This window comes from Bos grunniens, chromosome 10, assembly GCF_055505025.1.
Source record: "Bos grunniens cultivar Pamir isolate PY7600 chromosome 10, Bosgru_T2T1.0, whole genome shotgun sequence".
Lineage (NCBI taxonomy): Eukaryota > Metazoa > Chordata > Mammalia > Artiodactyla > Bovidae > Bos > Bos grunniens.
In genome coordinates this window covers 76724941-76739671 of record NC_141174.1, presented here as the reverse complement: position 1 = coordinate 76739671, position 14731 = coordinate 76724941, and the positions used below count along the sequence as shown (strand labels likewise).

The 14731-nt window shown below is 44.7% G+C and overlaps 2 protein-coding genes across 3 annotated transcripts in view; both read right to left on the bottom strand.

The window, feature by feature from the left end:
- PNP (purine nucleoside phosphorylase) overlaps positions 1 to 14731 on the bottom strand; it is a 56165-nt gene that overhangs the window by 16573 nt on the left and 24861 nt on the right. The window lies entirely within an intron of this gene.
- On the bottom strand, positions 3900 to 10239 carry LOC147364951 (purine nucleoside phosphorylase). Of its 2 annotated transcripts, none has more exons than XR_015135071.1 (6): positions 10085 to 10239; positions 8060 to 8229; positions 5998 to 6101; positions 5618 to 5793; positions 4664 to 5526; positions 3900 to 4596 (listed from the first exon to the last, which is right to left on the bottom strand). XR_015135071.1 is itself a non-coding variant. In XM_086322140.1 (6 exons), the coding sequence occupies exons 1-6, from the start codon at positions 10093 to 10095 to the stop codon at positions 4320 to 4322; spliced, it is 870 nt and encodes a 289-aa protein (XP_086178266.1). In that variant the 5' UTR covers positions 10096 to 10193; the 3' UTR covers positions 3900 to 4319. The 2 variants fall into 2 exon arrangements, 1 of the variants encoding a protein (XP_086178266.1); XM_086322140.1 differs by having other exon boundaries at positions 3900 to 4537; positions 5336 to 5526; positions 10085 to 10193.

Below are 14731 nucleotides of genomic sequence, written 5' to 3'. Positions count from 1 at the left end.
ATTGTCACCCTGCTTATTTAACTTATATGCAGAGTACATCATGAGAAATGTTGGAGGAACCTTTCTCTCAGTTCCTCATGAGGCTGGAGGAAGCACAAGCTAGAATCAAGATTGCCTGAAGAAATATCAATAACCTCAGATATGCAGTGACACTACCCTTATGGCAGAAAGGGGAAGAAATATCAATAACCTCAGATATGCAGATGACACCACCCTTATGGCAGAAAGGGAAGAGGAACTAAGGAGCCTCTTGATGAAAGTGAAAGAGGAGAGTGAAAAAGTTGGCTTAAAACTCAACATTCAGAAAACTAAGATCATGGCATCCAATCCCATCACTTTATGGCAGATAGATGGGAAAACCGTGGAAACAGTGGCTGACTTTATTTTTCTGGGCTCCAAAATCACTGCAGATGGTGATTGCAGCCATGAAATTAAAAGACACTTACTCCTTGGAAGGAAAGTTATGACCAACCTATACAGCATATTAAAAAGCAGAGACATTACTTTGCCAACAAAGGTCCGGCTAGTCAAGGCTATGGGTTTTCCAGTGGTCATGTATGGATGTGAGAGTTGGACTATAAAGAAAGCTGAGTGCCAAAGAATTGATGCTTTTGAACTGTGGTGTTGGAGAAGACTCTTGAGAATCCCTTGGACTGCAATGAGATCCAACCAGTCCATTCTAAAGGAGATCAGTCCTGGGTGTTCATTAGAAGGACTGATGCTGAGGCTGAAACTCCAGTACTTTGGCCACGTCATGCGAAGAGCTGACTCATTGGAAAAGACCCTGATGCTGGGAAGGATTGAGGGCAGGAGGAGAAGGGGACGGCAGAGGATGAGATGGTTGAATGGCATCATCAACTCGATGGACATGGGTTTGGGTAGACTCCCGGAGTTGGTGATGGACAGGGAGGCCTGGTGTGCTACGGTTCATGGGGTTGCAAAGAGTTGGACACGACTGAGCGACTGAACTGAACTGAACTGAGGAGGGTAGCATGGGGTAAGGGGTGGGCAGGGTACAGAATGATAGCTAAAGGGTACAGATTTCCCTTAGAGGTGATGAAAGTGTTCTAAAATGGACTCTGATGATGGCTGATTGTGCATATCCGCATATATACTAAAAATCATTGAATTACACACTTTAAATGGATGAATTTTTATCATATGTGAATTATATCTCAGTAAAGCTGTTTTTGTTTTTTAAATTGAAGACACTTTGTGTTCATGTTTATTTCCAACCTATATCCCCTTGAACCTAGAATTCTAGGGATTTAGAATTAGTAATTATTACTATTACTTGCCTTTGCCTACTTTCCTTGTCATAGCTTAGTTTGTACTATAAAGAATACACAATTTTCTGTCACCGTGAAAGTATATTTAATGTCCTAACATGAATACAGTAATATATACTTGTATAAAGTAGGTGAGTCCTACTTTTTGTACTTAGATCTAAGTAATTAGACTTTGGAATTAGGACATCAAGTGCATAATCTTCCTTATTAGCCTAGTATTTTATTATGAAATACACGACACCTTCTAAATCGAAAAGGCTAGAGGGACTTCCCTGGTGGTCCAGTGGTTAAGACTCCACACTTCCACTGCAGGAGGCATAGATTCCACCCCTGGTTAGGGAACTAAGATCCTGCATGCTGCACAGTGGCCACACACACACACACACAAAGTCTAGATTCCCTTTAAAAACTCTAGAAATGCCCTTAAATATTCCAAGTCTCTCTGGGACATATTTTTCAGATGGCACTATTCTAGTTCCTGACCTACCACACTGCAGATCTGGGGTATGAAAGCCCAGCACCAAAATGCAGCCCTCCTCTAACCTCCAAATGCCCATCTGCTACGTCTCCATGTCTTCTGTTCTAGTCACACCTGTTGTGACAATGACCCATGAACATGCCTAATGCTTTTCATTACTCTGTACTTTGGCTCACCCTCATGTGAAATCCTTTTCCTCCCTTTCAACCTTGAAGACTAAGCTCAAAGTTAAACAACCTTTCTCTAAGTAACCAATCCTCACAATCCAGTGTATAAAATCAGTTGTCCTTTAGGCTCCCATAACATGTGACTTGTACCTATTTTATACCACCTTATATGGACAGGTAATAGCTTTGCAAATGTGTATTTCTACTGGCAGGAAGTGAAGAGGAACTAAAGAGCCTCTTGATGAGGGTGAAAGAGGAGAATGAAGAAGCTGGCTTCAAACTCAACATTAAAAAAACCAAGATCATGGCATCCAGTCCTATCACTTCAAGGGAAATAGAAGGAGGGAAGATGGAAGCAGTGACAGATTTTACTTTCTTGGGCTCCAAAATCACTGCAGACAGTGACTGCAGTCATGAAATTAAAAGACACTTGTTCACTAGAAGGAAAGCTATGACAAACCTAGACAGTGTATTAAAAAGCAGAGACATCACTTTGCAAACAAAAGTTCATCCAGTCAAAGCTACGGTTTTCCCAGTAGTCACATAAGGATGTGAGAGTTGGATCATAAGGAAGACTGAGCACCAAAGAATTGATGCTTTTCAATTGTGTTGCTGAAGAAGACTCTTGAGAGTCCCTTGGACTGCAAGATCAAACCAGTCAATCCCAAAGGAAATCAGTCCTGAATATTCATTGGAAGGACTGATACTGAAGCAGAAGCTCCAATATTTTGGCCACCTGATGTGAAAAGCAGATTCACTGGAAAAAACTCTGATGCTGGGAAAGATGGAAGGCAAAAGAAGGGGGCAGCAGAGAAGGAGTTGGTTGGATGGCATCACGGACTCAACAGACATGAGTTTGAGCAAACTCCAGGAGACAGGGAAGCCTGGTGTGCTGCAGTCCATGGGGTTCCAGAGTCAGACACCACGTGGAGACTGAACAAAATTTCTGTAGGGCACTGTAAGGCCCTTGAGAGGAAAAAACCATTTTTATATTCTGAACTTAACATTCTCTTAGTTAACGGTGTTAAACAAATATTCAATAACTTGACGAAAAGAAGAATGGATGAAAGGAAGAGTAGTCATACTGCCCCTCCGGGATGCTTTTGTGTTCGGTTCAGCTAAGTAGGTCAGTTACCAAACAAAGGATTATTTATAAGAGTTCTGGAAAGCTTTCCTGCCAAAATTTCTCTTCTATATTATACTACTACTAATTGAAATGTTACCAGTATTGGAGGCTGACCCAGCTCTACCCTCTCTCAAATGGCAAACATGCCAGCCAGCTGAAGGCAAGCTAATAAGCACAGAGAGTTCAGTGAGCCAATGAGTCATGCCTGGGCTTACGTCACAGGGAGGTTCTGATCAAGTAGAGTGAAAAGGCTAATGCCCAGGAAGAAAGCAATAGGAGGAAAAGGGCTGCTCCAAGAGAAGAGGCCAGGGTATGAGTCAGCCTCACAAGGACTGGCAGCACTCTCATCAGCAGTGGCGTGGCGGGCAGCAGAGAAAAGGGTATTTGCCATTGCACTGTGAGAATGGAGTAAAGGAGTGTATGGCTGCTGTGAATTATGGCAGGTGTTCGGGTGAGGGAACTGAAGGAAATCAATAGGAAATACAACTAGGGCATAACAATGAAGTGGCAACTATGGAACACAAGCTGAGGTCAGTGAACTAATTCAGATATTCATGAGTAGACAGAAACTACCAGAAAGCAAAGGGGCAGAGGAAGACTGATCCAAGGGAAGTAGCCATTATGTGCCCGAAGTTAGCCTTTCCTTATCTTCTAGCACTTCCTCTCACTTTCACCTCTTTGCCTTTGCTTCATCCTACCCTGAATTCACATACCACCTCATCTCAGTTCTTCGCTGTCTGAGAAGCACAGAGTCAAACAAAATGTGGTCTTATGATTGGTTTCATGTCACTCTCGGTCCATATGCCAACCTTATCCCAAATCACATAAAAATGAAGAAATTACTTCATCTTTGTCTTTATTCAAAATACAATAGCATAAAAATCCAAAAGCAATAGGCTCTTCCCTGTATGGTCGCCAATGCTCTGAGGAGGCAGAACTGAGCTCCGAGGAATGTGAAAGAATCATCTTAAGCCAGTAATAGTTCCTGTGCTGAGTTTGAGGGCCCCAAACTAAATCCTTGGATGTGTGCTAGGGTTGGGGCTCCAGTTCTTGAAGAGGAATAGGAGTGGAAATCATTTTGAGATGACAAAATGACCAGAAGAGGGCTCAGCACCAGTAAGGTCTGGTGGGAGAAGCAGGGAAGGTGACCCTCCTTTCTGCCGCCACCTAAGGCAGAGGCACGTGACTCCAGCAAGGGCTGAAACAGGCAGCAGCTCCCCGGATCCCATAATGGAGAGGCCAACCCACTCCGGGGCTGGTTAACCGGTGTGCCCTGACAGTGGAATGCTAGGCATAAGAAGGGAGACAAACCGCTCTAATTTCTGTGCAGCTTGCTTCCCAGCCTCTAGTACTTCCTCATGATTGGCCTTCCCCTGGCTTTCATAATCCATGATGACCTTGTTTGTGATGAGTGAGAAGCCAAAGACTCGAAGTCCACAGTGTCTTGCGACTATAACTTCTGGTACTGTGCTCATGCCTGACGTGAAGAAAGAGGGAAACCAACTGTTAGAATGCCCAAATGACCCTTAGCCTCACCTCCATTCCTGACGTGAAGAAAGAGGGAAACCAACTGTTAGAATCCCCAAATGACCCTTAGCCTCACCTCCATTCATCACCTCGTTGACAATTCAACACTAAGAAAACATCCAAAGGAGCAGCTAAACTAGTGTCAAGCTTAGGTTGTTCTGTGTTACCTAAAAGAGTTGGGCTTCAGGGGGCTTTACACACTTCTTATAATATCACCGTTGCAATACTTTATTTCTATCTCTGCTTGTGATCATTTTAATGTTAGTTCTAATGTTGCAATTCTATTTTCCAGCCAGAGGTATAGAAGGTGCCTATGATATTTGCTAAAACCATCAAAAACAGTTATCACACAGTAGACAGTTTTCACATTAGCATTACACTGGTTAAAGTCCTTGGTGCTGGGTGGTGGGTTGAGGCTACAGTGCAAACCTCCCAATCACCTTTAAAGTCAGTAAATTCAACCTTCCCTTAAAGCAGACCCCTCCCTCAGTGTATCATCTAAATCTACAATCTTTTACTCTTTTCCAACCTATTTTACCAGGATCCTCTCTGCAAGCCTCCCAGTCAAGGGAGTTCCCTGGCAATCTGGTGTTTAAGACTCTGTGCTTCCAATGCAGGGACTGCAGATTCAATCCCTGATTGGGGAACTAAGATCCCACATGCCCTGCAGAGCAGCCAAAAACAAAACAAAACAAAACAAAAAAGTCTCCCAAAATTATGAAGCCACCAGCCAAGTTCCCCTTCTCACCAACAGCATCTGCCCCTAGATTCCGCAGCAGGCGACACTCTGCCACAGTCTCAAAATTGGGACCCCCCAACATCACGTAGGTGCCTTCCTGTAACTCTCTTTGCTCCCCCATTTGTTTCCAGGTACTGTGAGCTTTCTGCCTCATATCCCGGTCGTAGGCATCAGACATGGCAGGGAAACGAACTCCAAACCTAGAGCACAGGTTGGATTATGTCAGATTAATGGAATTCAGGGAGCTCTCCCAAGCTGACCCATCTAAACAAAAAGAAGCAGGATAGATACCTTTCCTCATTGGGCCCTCTGAGAGGGTTCTCACCACTGAAACCAGGTAGGTTGATGTGATCACGGATCAGCATGATATCGCCAACCTCAAAGTTGGGGTTGAGCCCTCCAGCTGCGTTGGTGACCACTAGGGTCTCCACACCCAGAAGCCGGAAAACCCTCACTGGGAATGTCACCTTAGAAGTGAAAGATAAAACATCAGAGAGTTTTCTTTAAAATTTTACCAATACACCCATGCAGATAAACATGACATACATCATGAAAGAAGAGAAAGGAGAGAACCAAAAATCTACCTTGCCTAATCAGCTAGGTAGTAAAATAGGAGAGAGAGCTCTATCTCCCTTCTTCCAGACCCAATCAGGCTTGTGCCCCTGTTTTACCTTCCAAAACGGATAGCCTTCATACATGTGGAACCTGCCCTGCATCATCACACAGGCTCTGCCATTCAAGATCCCAAACACCAGTCGACCAGCGTGACCTGGCACTGTATACAGAAAAGAGAAGGAAATGCATGGAATGATGCTTTCATACAACACATATCCCCTGAGCACCTACACTGGCCTGACTCACTGTGTTCAACATCTGAGGGTATAATTAACCAATAGAAAACATCATCCTCTCCACTCTCAGAAAGTTTAAGTCTGGTGGGGGTGTGCTCAGTCGCTTCAGTCGTGTCCAGCTCTTTGTGACCCTATGGACTATAGCCTGCCAGGCTCCTCTGTCTATGGGACTCTCTGGGCAAGAATAATACTGGAGTCGGTTGCCATTCCCTTCTCCAGGGGATCTTCCCGACTTAGAGACTGAACCAGGGTCTCCTGTACTGCAGGTGGATTCTTTACTACTGAGCCACCAGGGAAGCCACTGGGGGGAGACAGAAATTAATCATAAACTTAGATACAAGTACACTCTGAGATTACAGCGATGGGGGCAAAGATGTTTAATGCGAATATACACCAGTTACTTTTTAAAGACCTTTAAAAGAATGAGAAAGACATAAGGCAAGAGAATAAAAGAAATAAGTGGGTAATAGAATAGTGGGTAAAAATAGAGTAAGTAGGTAATAATGAATGCATCGAGTGTTGTAGTCATAGACCTCTTTTCCAAAATTTTCAAAACTCTCAAAATGCATATTCTTATGAACATAACTAAGCTATATGCTTCCTCACTCGTGAAAGGCAGCTCATGGTATAGCCTAGCTTCCTAAAAAGGCTATGAACAAGGAAAGGGGCTGACATTGGACCCATACAAATCTTTTTTGTGTCTCACAAAATAGTCCTGTGGGAATACATGTCCTGTATGTGACAGGTAGGGGCGTGGGACTGCAAAGATAACTCCTCACACAGACATAGTAACAATTATTACTATTTCTCTCATCTAACATTTCTGAAGGGAATGAATGGTCTGGGAGAAGAACCAAAACAAAGAGGGAGAGCTCAGAGGGTACTCAGAGATTGAGGAGCATATAAAAAAGTTACCTGTAATAGAGCAGAGGTGATACAGTTAGGAAAACCCAAATAGAATATAAAAAATTAGTTGACAAAGTTTAAAATTAATAATAAACCAACAGAAGTTAGTCCTGAGAAATTAATTAAACCAAATAAACTACCCTTGTCCTTGGCCAAGTAAACTTGGCCGTTTCTCACCTGACCCTCCTCTAAGCCTCACACTTGGCATGAGAAACTTCCTCAATCAGGGATGGAACCCAGTCCTTGCAGTGAACTGTGGAGTGTTAGCCACTGGGCTTCCAGGGAAGTCTGGCCTTGGAGCTTCTGGCTGCTATTGAGATGCTGGATACACTCTCCTCAGATCCCTCAGAGCTCCACTGTGCACAGGGGGCCCTTCCCCGCCCCCAACAAAGGTCAGTGTGAAGCAATTCTTGTGTTTTCATATATTACCTGGGTATTTGTCTGCAAGAACATGGCAGTCAGTGTGTTCATTTGCTGGAATGTAGCAGTGTGTGCCTTATTCTAGGACTGGAGCCAGAGCTGGGGAGACTGAGAATGGTAGGAACACACAGGATAGGGTGGGGGTGGGGGGCTGACTTTGTCCCGGGAGGTTACAGGCACTTCTTTTTCCACTTGGGATGCAGACTGAAAGAAATGAGCGAGGTGTATGAGGATGTGCTGACCACGGTGTGTGGGGGGAAAGGATGTCTATGGGAAGTGATGTAAAGCTTTAGGAACTGAGTCATTAGGCACAGGAAATATGTCATCATACAGTACCATTGACACACACACATGCTCTGTCTGTTAAAATGTTTCTACTGGAGGAATTTCTTTCTAAAGTCATTCCGATTCTTGATGGGTGTTTTCCCTCTCTCACAACAGTTGTTGCTCGGCAAATGCTACAGAGGATACCCAGGATCAGGTATAGAAGCGTTGCCCTCCCATCACAATCCCATCAGTATCCCTCAGTCTCATCCCCCCTTCCCTTTGCCAGTACCTGTACTTTCTGGAAAGTTTGGTATTTCACTGTAGTCAAAGGTCTGGGCTTGAGTCAATTTGTTAACCAGACCTCCTAACCCAGAACCACAGATCACTGCCACTTGAGGTCGCTGTTCGGTATGAGACAAAAGCCATTTTGCAGTGTCTTGATAATCTTCATATGTATATCTAGCAGGAAAAAATGGAAAACCAAGGTGAGATTCACTCCCAACCCAACGGTATCATAAAATAATAACCTTCAGTGTAGAAAGGCTGGCAGGGGTACCAAGATGACAGGGGATACAGAAGTTGGCCAAGGAGCTAGACCAAGCTACTGCACAAAGAAGCAAATCCAGGCCACAAATCTGGTTGTCAAGAACTGGGGGAGAACTGACTGTGTAAGTTTCTCAGCAGCAGCTTGTGAACACTACAGACTCTGGAGCCCACCTCTACAGATTCAGCATTCTGGGGAGAGGCCCCAGAATCCCTATTTCTTACAAAAGTGCCTCAGGCAATTTTCATCCGAAAACAGGTTTCATAATTCTGGCCTAAGGGAAGCAGAACTCTTATCTGGATTCTAGTCCAGATTTTGTCTTTTTAAACAAGTTAACTTGTGCTTCAAATTCTTTTCTCTAGGGTAAAGCAAGGGAATGTGATTGGCCTCACCTATTGTATAGGCTCTGTTTGAAAATGAATTAAAAACTTGCTAACAAGCTCCAAAGACCTTTGAGTCCATAAAATCATGGTACAGGTCCACAGAACTTGAACCTTTTTCCCAACTCTTCCCCCTGCCTGTATTTTTCCTCCCTGCCTTCTCCCATCTTTCCTTCTCTTCATCAAGATCCAAGGTCCTTTGCCTTTCAGAGACCTAAAGACATAACCAGACACCCCCAAGAATCAACTGGGAATTTTTCTCACAATTCTAGTCCAATTCTCTCATACCTATCTGGAAAAAAACAAGAAGGGAGGTGGGGAGACTAGGTGTGACAGAGCTGAACACAACTAACTAACCAAACCTCCAGAGGAAACCTTTTTTTTCTTTCAAAAGTACTGCCTTGGAAACTCAACGACTCACATTGGGCTACCCTCAGGCAAGTAGCTGGGCAAGGGACGGGGTAGAGGCAATAGAATTGGGGTCAAAGGATGATGGAGATGAGAAAAGCAGTGAGATGGTAGATATTAATCAAATATCACCCCCAAAAGGTGCAAAGGAAAGGAAAATAGTAGTGAAGCCTGGCTCATCAAGCACGTCGAAGCCACAGCTTACAGGACTTCCTCATTAGCCATCAATATCCCAAAAATGCCCCGAATCCCTGGGCACCCTGAAGCCACCGTGATCCCTAACACTGGGTAGGGATTTCAAGGACAAAAGCAGAAATAAAGGTTTTCAAAGGCAAGGGCGCGAGGGAGTGCGGGGTGGGATGTGTGGGTGGGGGAGGGGTGGCAGGGAATGGGAAGGATCTGTCATGAGTAAGAATTTCATTTTCTTGGAGAGGCCATCCGCAACTTAATTGGACCTCCAACTAGGAGGGAAGAGAAGTGTTCGCGAGGGACGAGGTGTACTCTCTCCTCGGAAGGAGGAACTCTAGATACGGGCGCCAAAAGTACCTCGCGGCTTTCCCTACACTCTCGAATCGGAATCAGTGACGAGCATATGGGTTAAGAAGACCTCTTCCCCGACACGTGGGTGGAGAAGCACGCTCTCTCTATACTCGCTTCAGTAAGTGCGTGGCCCAGCGCACGCACACACAAACACCGGGTCCTTTAGGGAGTAGTCCACGATTTACTAACCAGTCCCCTTCCTGCTCTGATGGCGCCACCCTGCTCGATTCCCGCCGGCGCCCCTGCCAGGGCCGGCCGCACCACCGCTCTGCTGCTTTGCCCCTGATACCATGCTCCTAGCCAGGACTCTCTGCATCTCCGGGGCACTCGTTCCCTCTCTTGGCAATCTCGAGACCCAGAGTGCTGTGTTTTCAGGGCTCGAAGAAGCCATTTCCTCTCCCCAGGGTCCTCCTGGATCCCCTGGGCCTGGTCCCCGCCTTACCCATTCGCCATGGTCCCGAAGACGCCCTCTCGATGAGTTTGCCCTTCTCGGTTTATATCTGCTCCGCTGAGCTGAGCTGGCTCCAATAACAGAGTGTTACCCACCCAGCGACTGTTTGCACCGCGCTGGCTCATTATATCCCCAGCGCCAGAGTCCCCAGCCAATGGCAAGCGAGTACTCAGCCATTGGCTGCGTCTCCATGGTGACCCGCCCAGACTCAATAGCCCCGGGCAAGCCTCTAAATCTAATGGAAGTTCTGACGGGACGGAGGGAGGTGGGAGCGTCCAGTGTTGTGCCTCTGCACCCAGTCCTTACAGCACGTCGGGTTTCCAGCTTGGAAGCCTGTGCGGAAAGAGGGCTAGAAGTCCGGGAGAAGAGCCTCTAACCATCTGTCTGCACCCCCATTCCTGACCGTGTCTACAGCAAATCATGAGAGATTTGAAAAGAGAAAAATTTAAACCTTAGATCCTGCAAACTCGAAATAAAATTAAGTAGCCTCTGTCTGAGTTCCTTCCTGAACAAAGGAAAAAGGGTGATTCTACTTCCCTGGTGACTCAGATGGTAAAGAATCCGCCTGCAGTGTGAGAGACCTGGGTGCTGCTCCCTGAGTGGGAAGAGCCCCTGGAGAAGGGAACAGCTAGCTACCCACTCCAGTATTCTGGTCTGGAGAATTCCATGGACAGTATAGTCCATGCACTGGAGAAGAGAATGGCAAACCACTTCAGCATTCTTCACTTGAGGACCCCGTGAACATGTGACACTGAAAGATGAACTCCCCAGCTAGGTAGGTGCCCTATATATTGGGCATCTATCCTATATATTGGGTATAGTCCATGAGGTCACAAAGAATAGAACATGACTGAGCAAATTTCACTAGCAATTAAGCTGATCTGGAGATTATAGGATTTGGAAAAACATATAGCCCTACCTTAGAGACTGTAGGCTGCCTCAGGCCAAATTACAAGGAGGGAGCACAGCCCCACCCATCAGCAGAAAATTGGATTCAAGATTTATTGAGCATGGCCCTGCCCTTCAGAGTAAGACTCAGTTTTGCCCAGAGCCAGTCCCTCCCATCAGGAAGCTTGCACAAGCCTTTTATCCTCATCCATCAGAGGGCAGTCAGAATGAAAACCACAATCCCAGAAAACTAACCAAGATGATCACATGGATCACATGTTACAGCCTTCTGTAACTCAGTGAAACTATAAGCCAGGCAGGGTAGGGCCACCCAACACAGATGAGTCATGGTGGAACATTTTGACAAAATGTGGTCCATTGGAGAAGGGAATGGCAAAGCACTTCAGCTTTCTTGCCTTGCAAACCCCATGAATAGTATGAAAAGACAAAAAGATAAGACACTGAAAGATGAAGACCCCCAGATTGGTAGATGGTAGATACGCTGCTGGAGAAGAGAAGAGAAATAGCTCCAGAAAGAATGAAGAGGCTGAGCCAAAGCAGAACCTGGAATGTTGGGTCCCTGAATCAAGGTAAATTGGAAGTGGTCGAATAGGAGATGGCAAGAGTGAACATTAATCTTTTAGGAATCAGTGAACTAAAATGAATGGGAATGGATGAATTTAATTCGGAAGACCAACTACTGTGGGCAAGACTCTCTTAGAAGAACTGAAGTAGCCCTCATAGTCAACAAAAGAGTGTGAAATGCAATACTTGGGTGCAACCTCAAACATGACCAGGATGGTCTCAGTTCGTTTCCAAGGCAAACCATTCACTATCACAGTAATCCAAGTCTATGTCCTGACCACTAATGTTGAAGAAGCTGACGTTGACTGGTTCTATGAAGACCTACAAGACCTTTTAGAACTAACACCAAAAAAAGATGTCCTTTTCATCATAGGGGATTAGAATGCAAAAGTAGGAAGTCAAAAGTAATGGGCAAGCTTGGCTTTGGAGTACAAAATGAAGCAGGGCAAAGGCTAACAGAGTTTTGACAAGAGAACGCACTGGTCATAGCAAACACATTCTTCCTACAACACAAGAAATGACTTTACACGTGGACACCACCAGATGGTGATGTCCAATATCAAACTCTGATTTTATTTGCAGCTGAAGATGGAGAAGCTCTAAACAGTCAGCAAAAGCAAGACCTGGAGCTGACTGTGGCTCAGATCATGAGCTCCCCGTTGGAAAATCCAGGCTTAAATTGATGACAGTAGGGGAAATCATTAGGCCATTCAGGTCAGACCTAGATCAAATCCCTTACGATTACAGAGTGGAAGTGACGTACAGATTCAAGGGATTAGATCTGATAGAAAGAGTACCTGAAGAACTATGGACAGAGGTTTGTAACATTGTACAGGAGGCAGTGATCAAAGCCATACCCAAAAAAGAAATACAACAAGGCAAAATGGTTGTCTGAGGAGGCCTTACAAATATCTGAGAAGTGAAGAGAAGGGAAAGGCAAAGGAGAAAAGGAAAGATATACTTATCTGAATGCAGAGTTCCAAAGAATAGCAAGGAGAGATAAGAAAGCCTTCTTAAGTGAATGATGCAAAGAAACAGAGGAAAAGAATAGAATGGGAAAGGCTAGAGATCTCTATGTTCAGTTCAGTTCAGTTCAGTCGCTCAGTCGTGTCCGACTCTTTGCGACCCCATGAATCGTAGCACACCAGGCCTCCCTGTCCATCACCAACTCCCGTAGTTCACTGAGACGTCCATCGAGTCAGTGATGCCATCTAGCCATCTCATCCTCTGTCATCCCCTTCTCCTCTTGCCCCCAATCCCTCCCAGCATCAGAGTCTTTTCCAATGAGTCAAGTCTTTGCATGAGGTGGCCAAAGTACTGGAGTTTCAGCTTTAGCATCATTCCTTCCAAAGAGATCCCAGGGCTGATCTCCTTCAGAATGGACTGGTTGGATCTCCTTGCAGTCCAAGGGATTCTCAAGAGTCTTCTCCAACACCACAGTTCAAAAGCATCAATTCTTTGGCACTCAGCCTTCTTCACAGTCCAAGTCTCACATCCATACATGACCACAGGAACAACCATAGCCTTGACTAGCTGGCCCTTTGTTGGCAAAGTAATGTCTCTGCTTTTGAATATGCTATCTAGGTTGGACATAACTTTCCTTCCAAGGAGTAAGCGTCTTTTAATTTCATGGCTGCAGTCACCATCTGCAGTGATTTTGGAGCCCAAAAAAATAAAGTCATTTTCATCCTGCTTATTTAACTTCTATGCAGAGTACATAGAAAATAGAAAATTAGAGATAACAGGGGAACATTTCATGCAAAGATGGGCATAATAAATGACAGAAACGGTATGGACTAAAAGAAGAAGATAAGAAGAGATGGTAAGAATACACAGAAGAACTATACAAAAAAGATCTTAATGACCCAGATAACCATGACAGTGTGGTCACTCACCTAGAGCCAGATATGGTGGACTGCGAAGTCAAGTGGGCCTTAGGAAACATCACTATTAACAAAGTTAGTAAAGGTGATGGAATTCTAGCTGAGCTATTTCAAATCCTAAAAGTTGATGCTGTGAAAGTGCTGCGCTCAATATGCCAGCAAATTTGGGAAACTCAGCAGTGGCCATAAGACTGGAAAAGGTCAGTTTTCATTCTAATCCCAAAGAAGGGCAATGCCAAAGAATGTTCAAACTACCCCACGATTGCACTCATTTCACATGCTAGCAAGGTAGTTCTCAAAATCCTTCAAGTCAGACTTCAACAATATGTGAACTGAGAACTTCCACATGTACAAACTGGATTTAATAAAGGCAAAGGAATCAGAGATCAAATTGCCAACATCCATTGGTTCGTAGAAAAAGCAAGTGAATTCCAGAAAAACACCTACTTCTGCTTCATTGACTACACCAAAGCCTTTGACTGTGTGGATCACAGCAAATTGAGGAATATTCTTGAAGAGAGGGGAATACAAGACCACCTTACCAGAAACCTGTATGTGGATGAAGAAGCAACAGTTAGAACCAGACATGGAACAACAGACTGGTTCAAACTTGGGAAAGGTGTACATTAAGGCTATGTATTTTCACCCTGCTTATTTAACTTCTATGCAGAGTACATCATATGAAATACTGGGCTGGATGAAATGCAAGCTGGTATCAAGATTGCCTGAAGAAATAGCAATGACTTCCGATATGCAGATGTCCCATCACTTCCCTATCACTAGATGGGGAAACAATGGAAACAGTGACAGACTATTTTCTTGGGCTCCAAAATCCCTGCAGCCAGTGAGTGCCTCCATGAAATTAAAAGATGCTTGCTCTTTTGAAAAAAAGCTATGACAAACCTAGACAGCATATTACAAAGCAGAGACATCACTTTGCTGACAAAAGGTCTGTCTAGTCAAAGTTAGGCAAAGGCCCGTATAGTCAAAGACTACTGGTTTTTCCAGTAGTCATGTATGGATGTGAGAGTTGGACCATAAAGAAGGCTGAGCTCCAAAGAATTGATGCTTTCAAATTGTGGTGCTAGAGAAGACTCTTGAGAGTGCCTTGGACTGTAAGATAAAACCAGTCAATTCCAAAGGAAATCAATCCTGAATATCCATTGGAAGGACTGATACTGAAGCAGAAGCTCCAATATTTTGGCCACCTGATGTGAAAAGCCAAGTCAGTAGAAAAGACCCTGATGCTTGGAAAAATGGAAGGCAAAAGAAGGGGGCAGCA